Below are 13580 nucleotides of genomic sequence, written 5' to 3' on the forward strand. Positions count from 1 at the left end.
GGACATGCTAAAAAACACTCAGCAATGTGTCCCACTTCCTTTCTTCACACCAGTGGCATTGCTCCAAAAATTTTGGCTCAGAGTTTAAGTTGGCAATTTTCCAGGTACCCTGGGTTGCCCTTAATTGGCATGATTGCCCAATAATGTGCATAATCTGCATCACTGCATACTCAAGCCAAAAGCAAACAACTGTAATACTTGCTTTCACTCCCTGCTAAAACCCTATTTTAGATTAACAGAGAAAAAAGGAGGAAGAAGAGAAACAAAAATAACACACTCCTTATACAAACACAATAGATTCACCTATAACATTCTGACATAAAACACTGAAAAATTTAAAAACATCAGTGGTAACTAATGATTAATATTAAAAATATAAAACCACCTTATATTTGTATGGTGATGTACAGTTTATAAAGAACTTACACATATATTATGTCCTTTCATTAACTCAAAGAAAACTGAATTGAACAACTGCTCACATGAGACTGTAGCTTTTAAAGGTACAAAAAACCCAACAGTCCCTTGAATTTGGAATGATATTTTGAAAAGGCCCTGAAATGGCACCTTAATAATTTAAGAACTTTACGAGGGTTCAAGTGGCAACTTTTTGAAATTTTTCTCATGGGAAAGGTTCGGTCTTTCTCATTTTAAGTCTTAAAGCAGTTTGTAGTACACACGCTCAAATCATGACAATTAGAACAAGGAGGTTTAACAATGGGGTCCTAGAATTTCTTATCTCCTTAAATTCCTCAATCTTTCAGAACCAGGTCCACTCTGATTCTGTAGGAGTAAGAAGATAGTAACCTATCTGTGGTAATAACACATATATTAGATTAGCATATTGGTATATTATTTTAAGTTTACATGACACCAACTAATAAAGTTAGTAAAATTTAATATCTCCTTGTTTTTAAAAACCCAATTAATTCAGAAGAAAATCTCATTCAAAGAAACAAATTTTGGAATAAAACTTGATGGTGGTATTTAAAGACTCTTAAAACTATTCATACCAGCTGACCCAAAATTTCCGCCCCAGAAAAAGATTAATGCACTAAGATATTTCTTACGGTGTTATTTTTAGTACTATCGTTTAAAGTCAACCTATATGCCAAAAGCAGAGAAATGACTAAATTATGGTATAACCATAAAGAACACCAGTGGCTCTCCTCAACTCCTAAGTACCTAGGTTCTACTCATAAGAGTCCTGAAAACTTAAACAGAATTTTAGATAATTTAAAAATATTTGTTATATACATTATTGTTTATCTAATATGATCTTCAGCCATGAAAAACAAATGATTTTATTTGGGGAATGATGGGATTATAGGTGATTTTTATTCTTTTCCTTGAAGGGTTATATTTCTATTTTTTTTAATAATCAGAAGAATTAAGGACTTTAAAAATTATTACATTTTTCATAAAATAGAAAAATGCTCATTATTAATATTAAATGGAAAAATCAGGCTACAAAAAGTATATGTATAATAACTCAATTTTGTAAAAACCATTAAGAAAATAGATCTTCAGAAGGTAATACTTCAAACTGTTAACATTAGTTATTTCTGGGTAGCATGAATTTACTTACGGAAAATTTGGAAAATAAAAGTATAAATGTAGAATAAACCACCCACACCTTACTACATGCATACATGTATGTATATGTATCTATATGCTTAATAAACACATACAATCAAATATATACTTTTCCTCATATACATATATCTAGCATTATTTTTTTACATATATGGCTTGCATCTTTATTTTAACATTATCCCATACACATTTTCCCATGCTATTTTCTTCTCTACACTTATCTTTATTTTCTGTATTTTCACCAACTACAACAATTACATTTACAATCAGAAAAATAATTTAACTCATTCAAACTTGAATACCTCCTTCCTCTTGCTTTTATTTTTTTACTAAAAGCATCCATTTACCTGTCTCTCTTATATATTCCAATCTACAAAATGTTTTCTGATAATCCATACTTACTCTCTTCCGTAATACTTTGGTCTATTTTCTACCTATTGGGAAAGAGAAAAAAGGATATTTGTGAAAATGGAAATGTTCAGAACATAACTCAACATTCTGAATATGTGACAAACTAAAACATTTATTAAGAAAAAGAATTAGAATAAGATTAGAAAAATCAGAGTCTGGGGTCCCAGTCCTATCAGCAGATTGACTGTGCCATTTGGACTGGTCACTTCATCTCTCAGACCTTTTTCTTATCTATAAAACACTGTGCATGTAAAAAGAGTCAGACTAAATTCTCTTTCTAGGATTTTATGAATCTGAAAAAATACTTACATCACTTTATCCAAAAGGTAAAATGAAACATCCAAAAACTTAATGCCACGATTGTGTCAGAACAGATTGTGGCTTTCTCTCCCATCCTCTCCCTTCCTGTTACACCATATTCTCCAGTCTGTTAACATCTCCATATAATCTTGCCCTTCTGTTCTCCCATCAGCTCTTCCCTCACCACAGTTTATCTCCCCTAGCTTTTCATGGCTGGTGTGCTCATTGTACCTAAAGAAAGGTCCAGGAGAATAGATTCTAAGGAACTTTTACTAGGGTAGACTTAAAATATTTGCCCTGTTCATTCAAGAAACATTTATTTAGTGGCAAATAAGTGATAAGCATTGTCCTACCTGTAATATGACAAAAATAGTCATTACTCTTTTGAGACTTTCTAATGATGAGAGACAGACAATAAATAAGTTTACAAAAATAAAACAAACAAGAAAATAGGAAGTAGTGATAAGTGCTGTAATGAAAATAAGAATGAGTAACAGAAAAGTGAGGACTAACAAGGTATTTAAGTTGGATGGTCAGGAAAGATCTCTCTGAGACGACATTTAAACTGGGTCCTGACAGGAATGGAATAAGCTTTCCCGAGGAGGTACCTGGGTGACACCATGGACTACATTTATTGAGTTTGTGCTTTGTGCTATAACTACATTTGGAGATCATTTAATCCTCACAATGAGATGAATTATTCTACTGCATCCTCATTAAGATAGTATTATCATTCTCATTTTATTGATGAAGAAAACTGAGAATCAGAGAGGTTAGAGAACTTGTTCAAGGTTTCTTGGTAGAGTCTAAGGTAAAACTGGGATTCTTACTCAGGAATAGCAAGAAGGACCCAAACCCTTTGTCTATTTGACACTGACTCATCTGAATTAGTTAAATATGGCAGTTCCCAAAGCTAAACTCAAAGTCTATCCTTTCAGTGACTGTCTTCCCTTCACCTCTACACAGAGCCTGACTACCAAGTCTAGGTTACCTATCCACGGGTCATCAAGGTCTGGTACTGTTTCAGCAAACTTGAGATATTTATTCATCTTGGATAAATAAATTTTGTATTTCAGTGAAATGCATGATATATAGCATACACTGCTGGCTTATGTAGCCCAGATCATTGTCTTTGAGCTATTTTGGAACTCTATAAGATGTAGGTAACTGATACACATACACACACACACACACACACACACACACACTTTTCCTGTGTGGTAGTGGTTTAATTGACTTCTTCCCTACCCCTTCTCAGGGGAAAAACAGGTTTTGTCTTTAACTACAATTCATCTCAACATTCCTTGAATCCCTATAAGTATATGCTATTTTGACTTTTCCCTTTGAACTGATTATTAACATCTGCCTGGTTTCCTCATATCACATGAGAAAATACATTTTTATGGCAGGGGCGGCTGCGTCGAGTCTTCGTTGCAGCTCACGGGCTTCTCTCTTGTTGTGGTGAGAAAAGACATTTTTAACACATGTTCATCTTCATTTCTGTAGGAGAGACACGATTTTACCTCTTCCTGAACATTATATTTAAAAAATACTTTACCCTTCAGGAATCTTCTGTTGTCTGCTGAGATTGTAGTCAGGTTATTTATATTCTCAAAGTAAATTCCACCTGATTTGGTCTTGTTGCATAATTTCTCTGCTCATAAAACTCAGTGTACTAAAAATATACCAGTTGGTCCCTATAGCTACAGAGGATGGCTATTCTATTTTTAGGTCCAGAGCTTATTAGAGTAGGGTCATGCATCTACTTTTGTTTGAAAGCAAACTTTTGCTTTTGAGAAAAAAATTCAATGTTTAGGTCTTAAATAATTAATTTACGGTTCTACAGTATTATATGATGAAATGTTATCCAGAAGAACAATTTTGCAGTGTCTATTCAAACTAAAAATGTGCAAACCCTCAGTATTTACTGTAGAGGAACACTCGCACATGTACACATGAAAACATATATAAGAATGTTCACTGAAGCATTGTTCACAGTCGTTTTAAAAATGGAAGTAAATATACACCAATAGGGGAATAACTAAACTGCTTTATAGTATAAATAACATGCATGGTTTTAAGGAATGATGTAGAACTACAGGAACTAACATGAAGAGGTCACCAAGACAAACTATTGAATAGTATAGTTATAAGCTATAAAATAAGTAATACAGTATGACACCACTTAGGAAAAGCCCATGCACATGCAATAATATATATTTATAGCATAGAGAGATATCTGGAAAAATATATACCAAATTCAAATGGTACCTATAGGAAGCTGGGAGGTAACTGAACTGAGGGGCCCAAGGGAAAAGCAAAAAAGGGACTTCAGTAGTGTCTGTAAAAAAATTTTTTTAATAAAGAACATCACCTTAAAAAAAAACAGAAATCAAGATTAACTTCCGTACAACCTAACAGTGGAGTCTCAGACACATTAGAATGGGGGCCCTCAACATTTTGAGAAAAGGAGATCATGGCCTTTCCGTCAAATCATGAGATCTTTGCAGGTGGTTGAAGGTAAAATACTTTATCAGGCCTATATGACTGAGGTAAAAAGAGGAAAGTTCTTGAATACACTCTACTCATTGATGAAAATCCTGGACAAGTAGTGAAGGCTGAGGGGCTGGTGGTGGCCCCAAGTGGTGTGGCAGCCCAGTGGTGCTGAAACTGAGCAGGGCCCTCCCAGGTACAAAAGCCTCTCCATAACCCCCATTTCTTGTTTGTAGAAAAAGGCTTCAGTCTCCCAGGTCTTTTCCTGAGTTCCAAGGAACAGACTCAAGTAGTTACTAATTAGGGATGTGAAGAAATGCAGAAACAAAGGAAAAGCAGTCAACAAACATAGTTCAGCAATAGAGTCCTAGTTCTTCCTCAAAGGATATACACAACGATCTGACATATATTTTTGAGTTGTTCTGCAGGAACTAAGACCCATACACAGATGGAGGATGGTGACTATGTGCTGACCACAAGCACGTAGACCCTAGACTGGTTGGAACCAGAGGGTTGATGATTAAAATTATTGAAACACCACCCCATGATCTCACCACCAGCCAATCAGAAGAAAGCCATGCACCCTGCAGCACTCACCCAAAATGTTGCCTTTAAAATCCCTTCCCTGAAAGCCATCAGCGAGTTCAGTTCTTCTGATCATGAGATGCCCATTCTATTTGCTTAGCCATGCAATAAACGTTGTACTTCTCTTCACCACAACCCAATGTCAATAAGTTGGCTTTGCTATGCGGGTGAGTGGACCCAAGTTTGGTTCAGTAACAGTGTTACAACCCAAGACAAATACTGATTATTTATTTGATAGTCCTGCGTTAGTCCACAATATATTTCCACTGATTACCTAAGTAATCATCTTCATGACATAATTGATTTTGGCCTTATATTGCTGAATAATTATTTTCCTTTACCCAAAAGAATCTTGAATTAAAAGAAGTTAAGTAAACACTGTTGATTAATACAGTACTGTTACAATAAGCAGTAAGTCCAAAATAAAATTCACACACCAATTATATCTTTTCTGCATTTTTATAATGGAAATGTCAAATAAAACTCAAATTTAAAATAATTCTTTTTTTCTCATATCTAGATAGTGAAGGGGATCAGAATATGCCACCCCAAAATATGCCACTTTAGCATAAGGATTATTTTGAGCTGAAGGCAGTTAAGAAAGAGCAAACACAGGAGGAGCAATCTGCCCTCCCCATTTCTGCCTAAAAGTGGGGTATAGATTTAATTTCCCCTTGTAAAGGTGTCCTCCTCTCCCAAAACAGAAGGACTTCACAGACACCCAAGATGACTTGAATCTGCATAATAACCCTTACTAAACAACCTTTATTTACTGTACATTTCCTAATCATCTTCCCACCTCCCTCAGAAGCCCAGACTCCCTTTTCCTTTGTCTCTTGTGCAAACTTTAACACCCTTTATTAAAATGGCATAAAACTCCCTGAGTGTAACTGCCTCTTTGGGGTTTTTATTTACCTGCTGTGAGCCCCTCCTTACCCATGTGCATATGAAATAAATCTTTTCTCCTGTTAATGTCTCTTTTGTAAGTTTAATTTGCAGGCCCCAAACACTGAACTTAAGAGGGTAGAGAAGTTTCTCCTCCCCAACTACAGCATTTAGATGTCTTAGATATCATTATTTAAGTACTGACTTGGAATAGTCTTTTCAAACTCACAGACAGTGCAGCATTACACTAATAATCAAATTAAAGGATTAGTCAGTAATATAACTACCTTACAACCAATCTGAAATCGATTCAATTGAAATCATACAAATAATGATTATGAATAATCCCAAACTAGTTTACTTGCAAATAGATCAAACTGGGAATTTAAATGTTATATGCAATAATAAAAATATGCTATGTGTATATAAACATTAATATGCTTATTTCTAAGTTTTTAAAGTGCATAATAACAGTGAATGAACTTTTTTCAGACTAAAACTGGTTGAAGTCAATATGACTAAGTAAGACATGATTTTACATTAGTACTTGTGCTGAATTATATGCTTTGCTTTCTCTAATTTTCTATATTTAGTAGGTAACATTTCTTTTATGGTAGCATATCATGGGTAGAAAAAATGGGAAATGAGGAGAACAAAAAATTCCAAAATAAAAATAAAAGGTGACAAGCCTCTTAGATAGCCGAATCCACCAGAGGGCAGACAGCAGAAGCAAGAAGAACTACAATCCTGCAGCCTGTGGAAAAAACCCACATTCACAGAAAGATAGATAAGATGAAAAGGCAGAGGGCTATGTACCAGATGAAGGAACAAGATAAAACCCCAGAAAAACAACTAAATGAAGTGGAGATAGGCAACCTTCCAGAAAAAGAATTCAGAATAATGATATGAAGATGATCCAGGACCTCGGAAAAAGAATGGAGGCAAAGATCAAGAAGATGCAAGAAATGTTTAACAAAGACCTAGAAGAATTAAAGAACAAACAAACAGAGATGAACAATACAATAACTGAAATGAAAACTACACTAGAAGGAATCAATAGCAGAATAACTGAGGCAGAAGAACGTAAGTGACCTGGAAGACAGAATGGTGGAATTCACTGCTGTGGAACAGACTAAAGAAAAAAGAATGAAAAGAAATGAAGACAGCCTAAGAGACCTCTGGGACAACATTAAATGCAACAATATTCGCACTATATGGGTCCCAGAAGGAGAAGAGAGAAAGGACCAGAGAAAATATTTGAAGAGATTATAGTTGAAAACTTCCCTAACATGGGAAAGGAAATAGCCACCCAAGTCCAGGAAGCACAGAGTCCCATACAGGATAAACCCAAGGAGAAACACACTGAGACACATAGTAATCAAATTGGCAAAAATTAAAGACAAAGAAAAATTATTGAAAGCAGCAAGGGAAAAACGACAAATAACATACAAGGGAACTCCCATAAGGTTAACAGCTGATTTCTCAGCAGAAATTCTACAAGCCAGAAGGGAGTGGAATGACATATTTAAAGTGATGAAAGGGAAGAACCTACAACCAAGATTACTCTACCCGGCAAGGATCTCATTTAGATTCGATGGAGAAATCAAAAGCTTTACAGACAAGTAAAAGCTAGAGAATTCAGCACCACCAAACCAGCTCTACAACAAATGCTAAAGGAACTTCTCTAATTGGGAAACATAAGAGAACAAAAGGACCTACAAAAACAAACCCAAAACAATTAAGAAAATGATCATAGGAACATACATATTGATAATTACCTTAAACGTGAATGGATTAAATGCTCCAACCAAAAGACACAGGCTTGCTGAATGGATACAAAAACAAGACCCATATATATGCTGTCTACAAGAGACCCACTTCAGACCTAGGGACACACACAGACTAAAAGTGAGGGGATGGAAAAAGATATTCCATGCAAATGGAAATCCAAAGAAAGCTGGAGTAGCAATACTCATATCAGATAAAATAGACTTTAAAATAAAGAATGTTACAAGAGACAAGGAAGGACACTACATAATGATCAAGGGATCAATCCAAGAAGAAGGTATAACAATTATAAATATATATGCACCCAACATAGGAGCACCTCAATACATAAGGCAACTGTTAACAGCTATAAAAGAGGAAATCAACAGTAACACAATAATAGTGGGGGACTTTAACACCTCACTTACACCAATGGACAGATCATCCAAAATGAAAATAAATAAGGAAACACAAGCTTTAAATGACACAATAGAACAGATAGATTTAATTGATATTTATAGGACATTCCATCCAAAAACAGCACATTACACTTTCTTCTCAAGTGCACATGGAACATTCTCCAGGATAGATCACATCTTGGGTCACAAATCAAGCCTCAGTAAATTTAAGAAAATTGAAATCACATCCAGCATCTTTTCTGACCACAACGCTATGAAATTAGAAATCAGTTACAGGGAATAAAACGTAAAAAACACAAACACATGGAGGCTAAACAATACACTACTAAATAACCAAGAGATCACTGAAGAAATCAAAGAGGAAATCAAAAAATACCTAGAGACAAATGACAATGAAAACATGATGATCCAAAACCTATGGGATGCAGCAAAAGCAGTTCTAAGAGGGAAGTTTATAGCTACACAAGCCTACCTCAAGAAACATCTCAAATAAACAATCTAACCTTACACCTAAAGGAACTAGAGAAAGAAGAACAAAAAAACCCCAAAGTTAGCGGAAGGAAAGAAATCATACAGATCAGAGCAGAAATAAATGAAATAGAAACAAAGAAAACAATAGCAAAGATCAATAAAACTAAAAGCTGATTCTTTGAGAAGATAAACAAAATTGATAAACCATTACCAGACTCATCAAGAAAAAGAGGGAGAGGACTCAAATCAATAAAATTAGAAATGAAAAAGGAGAAGTTACAACAGACACCGCAGAAATACAAAGCATCCTAAGAGACTACTACAAGCAACTCTATGCCAATAAAATGGACAACCTGGAAGAAATGGACAAATTCTTAGAAAGGTATAAGCTTCCAAGACTGAACGAGGAAGAAATAGAAAATATGAACAGACCAATCACAAGTAATGAAATTGAAACTGTGATTAAAAATCTCCCAACAAACAAAAGTCCAGGACCAGATGGCTTCACAGGTCAATTCTATCAAACATTTAGAGAAGAGCTAACACCCATCCTTCTCAAACTCTTCCAAAAAATTTCAGAGGAAGGAACACTCCCAAACTCATTCTAGGAGGCCACCATCACCCCGATACCAAAACCAGACAAAGATACTACAAAAAAAGAAAATTACAGACCAATATCACTGATGAATATAGATGCAAAAATCCTCAACAAAATACTAGCAAACAGAATCCATAAACACTTTAAAAGGATCATACACCATGATCAAGTGGGATTTATCCCAGGAATGCAAGGATTCTTCAATATATGCAAATCAATCAATGTGATACACCATATTAACAAATTGAAGAAGAAAAACCATATGATCATCTCAATAGATGCAGAAAAAGCTTTCGACAAAATTCAACACCCATTTATGATAAAAACTCTCCAGAAAGTGGGCAGAGAGGGAACCTACCTCAACATCATAAAGGCCATATATGACAAACCCACAGCAAACATCATTCTCAATGGAGAAAAACTGAAAGCATTTCCTCTAAGATCAGGTACAAGACAAGGATGTCCACTCTCACCACTATTATTCAACATAGTTTTGGAAGTCCTAGCCATGGCAGTCAGAGAAGAGAAAGAAATAAAACGAATACAAATTGGGAAAGAAGAAGTAAAACTGTCACTGTTTGCAGATGACATGATACTATACATAGAGAATCCTAAAGATGCCACCAGAAAACTACTGGAACTAATCAATGAATTTGGTAAAGTTTCAGGATACAAAATTAATGCACAGTAATCTCTTGCATTCCTATACACTAATGATGAAAAATCTGAAAGAGAAATTAAGGAAACACTCCCATTTACCATTGCAACAAAAAGAATAAAATACCTAGGAATAAACCTACCTACGGAGACAAAAGACCTGTATGCAGAAAACTATAAGACACTGATGAAAGAAATTAAAGATGACACAAACATGGAGATACCCAAACATGACTATACTACCCAAAGCAATCTACAGATTCATTGCAATCCCTATCAAATTACCAATGGCATTTTTTACAGAACTAGAACAAAAAAATCTTAAAATTTGTATGGAGACACAAATGACCCCGAATACCCAAAGCAATCTTGAGGGAAAAAAACAGAGCTGGAGAAATCAGACTCCCTGACTTCAGACTATACTACAAAGCTACAGTAATCAAGACAATATGGTATTGGCACAAAAACAGAAACATACATCAATGGAACAAGATAGAAAGCTCAGAGATAAACTCCCACACGTATGGTCAACTAATCTATGACAAAGGAGGCAAGGATATACAATGGAGAAAAGACAGTCTCTTCAATAAGTGGTGCTGGGAAAACTGGACAGCTACATGTAAAAGAATGAAATTAGAACACTCCCTAACACCATACACAAAAATAAACTCAAAATGGATTCAAGACCTAAATGTTAAGACTGGACACTATAAAACTCTTAGAGGAAAACATAGGAAGAACACTCTTTGACATAAATCACAGCAAGATCTGTTTTGATCCACCTCCTAGAGTAATGGAAATAAAAACAAAAGTAAACAAATGGGACCTAATGAAACTTCAAAGCTTTTGCACAGCAAAGGAAACCATAAACAAGACGAAAAGACAACCCTCAGAATGGGAGAAAATATTTGCAAACGAATCAACGGTCAAAAGATTAATCTTCAAAATATATAAACAGCTCATGCAGCTCAATATTAAAAAAACAAACAACCCAATCCAAAAATGGGCAGAAGACCTAAATAGACATATCTCCAAAGAAGACATACAGATGGCCACGAAGCACATGAAAAGCTGCTCAACATCACTAATTATTAGAGAAATGCAAATCAAAACTACAGTGAGGTGTCACCTCACACCAGTTAGAATGGGCATCATCAGAAAATCTACAAACAACAAATGCTGGAGAGGGTGTGGAGAAAAGGGAACCCTCTTGCACTGTTGGTGGGAATGTAAATTGATACAGCCACTATGGAGAACAGGATGGAGGTTCCTTAAAAAACTAAAAATAGAATTACCATATGATCCAGCAATCCCACTACTGGGCATATACTCAGAGAAAACCATAATTCAAAAAGACACATGCACCCCAATGTTCATTGCAGCACTATTTACAATAGCCAGGTCATGGAAGCAACCTAAATGCCCATCGACAGATGAATGAATAAAGAAGATATGGTACATATATTCAATGGAATATTACTCAGCCATAAAAAGGAACGAAATTGGGTCATCTGTTGAGACGTGGATAGATCTAGAGACTGTCATACAGAGTGAAGTAAGTCAGAAAGAGAAAAACAAATATCGTATATTAACGCATATATGTGGAACCTAGAAAAATGGTACAGATGAACCGGTTTGCAGGGTAGAAATTGAGACACAGATGCAGACAACAAACGTGTGGACACCAAGGGGGGAAAGCGGCGGTGGGTGGTGGTGGTGGTGGGATGAATTGGGTGATTGGGATTGACATGTATACAATGATGTGTATAAAATTGATGACTAATAAGAACCTGCTGTATAAAAAAAAAAGTGCCTTCTTGATAAAATGTTTAAAATAAAAAATAAAAAAATAAAAATAAAATTAGTAACATGAAACACTTTATAATTACTGAGGAAAGACTGCTTACAAAAGCCTTTAGATTCAGAAAAATCTTTGATTTAAGAGCATCTTGAAGTGAACACAGAGAACTTTTAATACAGAAACGAGATAAGGCAGAGATTATTTTAATGATGTAGTTTCATGATAGATTATCTTTCTGTAATACTAATCACAGACTTGCTTTAAAGCACTGCAACAGTTATGGATCTCTGCAAATGCTTGGCAGGATGCCTTTGTGCACTCATTTACTAAAGGTGGCTTTTGGACCTTAAAGCATCCTTCAGAAATATTAATTTCTAGTTATTTTAGATAACTCTCTTAGAAGATTCTGCTGTCTTTCACCAGGATTCTTATCAAATAAAATAAAATGTAAAGTTAAGTTTATCTAAGAGGCCAGGAACAGAACAGAATTAAATGAACTGGAAACAGGAAAGGACCCAGTTTCAGACAAGTGATTATGATTCAGGTCTTTGCCAACTCTCTCACTAACGTATTTGGTTGTGATTGGTATGTCTATTCTGGAAAACAATGCTTACGAGTAACTCATTTTGTAGCTTGAGAAGAGAAATTTAGGTGTAGCGTCAAGTTTCTGAAGGTTGAAGTTTAAGTTTCCTAAGGTTGTTATGTGGGGAAGGATTTGATTGATTCTGCAAAAGTCCAAGGACAAAACTAGAATTGAAACTAGAAGGTTCAGAGAGAGAGCATTTAATACAGCTGAAGAACAAACCTTCTTTCAGCTAGAGCTCTTGGAAGACAGAATGGCTGCAATGAAGCCATTAATTCCCCTGGAAGGCACAAAGCTATCTCAGAGATACGGTATAGAGGTTGGACTGGATGGTCTCTTAAAACATCCTATGATTCCACTGAAACAGGACCTTTGACAAACTATTGGTATTCAAGCTTCTAAACTTGTCCTATACAAATCATAGCCCTCAATACATGATAGTTGACAATTTTGATAGTTCTCTGAAACAGAGAAAATGGTGGATCATCATAGTGAACTAAGACATGATTACGAAATGTAATGGAAAAACACGAGTCCATTTCTACCAATCATCTCTCTTTATGCCCATGAATAAAGAGCTCATCTTAGTTCAAAGATGAATATTTGAGAGGATGAGTAAAGTGAAGTCATCAGAACCTGTACGGGTGGAAAATGACAAGCCTTTCTAGCAGACAAGGATGAATGAAGAAGAAAAACTTCAATTTGCTAATAAGCAGATAAAGTAGTAGCACAAGTAACTACCTAAAGCAAAATCAGCAATGTAGAAGCTTAGTTGAACAATCTCTCCCCAGAAACTCCTTGGAACTTTCTTTTTAACTCTCTTAGGAATAACTCAAAAGTCAAATTTATTTGTCAAAACATCTTCAAGATGTTATTTTTTGCAATATCATAACTAAAGACTTGCAGTGCTAAACATATACCAGTCTCAGCAGCAGTGGGCAACACAGTAGAATCTTCAAAGATGAGTAAAGGGCCAAATGGAGTCCGGTCTCTGTGCTGCCTCAGTACCTAGCT

General features: G+C 35.3%; 1 protein-coding gene across 2 annotated transcripts in view; it reads right to left on the reverse strand.

Annotated features, from left to right (window-relative positions):
* The window catches only part of CHN1 (chimerin 1), a 200456-nt gene that overhangs the window by 124655 nt on the left and 62221 nt on the right, over window positions 1–13580 (reverse strand). For both annotated transcript variants that reach the window (XM_061185121.1, XM_061185112.1), the window contains exon 5: window positions 1999–2030. In XM_061185121.1, the coding sequence (XP_061041104.1) occupies window positions 1999–2030 (32 nt within the window). The remainder of the gene's footprint in view (window positions 1–1998; window positions 2031–13580) is intronic.

This window comes from Eubalaena glacialis, chromosome 1, assembly GCF_028564815.1.
Source record: "Eubalaena glacialis isolate mEubGla1 chromosome 1, mEubGla1.1.hap2.+ XY, whole genome shotgun sequence".
NCBI classification, from domain to species: domain Eukaryota; kingdom Metazoa; phylum Chordata; class Mammalia; order Artiodactyla; family Balaenidae; genus Eubalaena; species Eubalaena glacialis.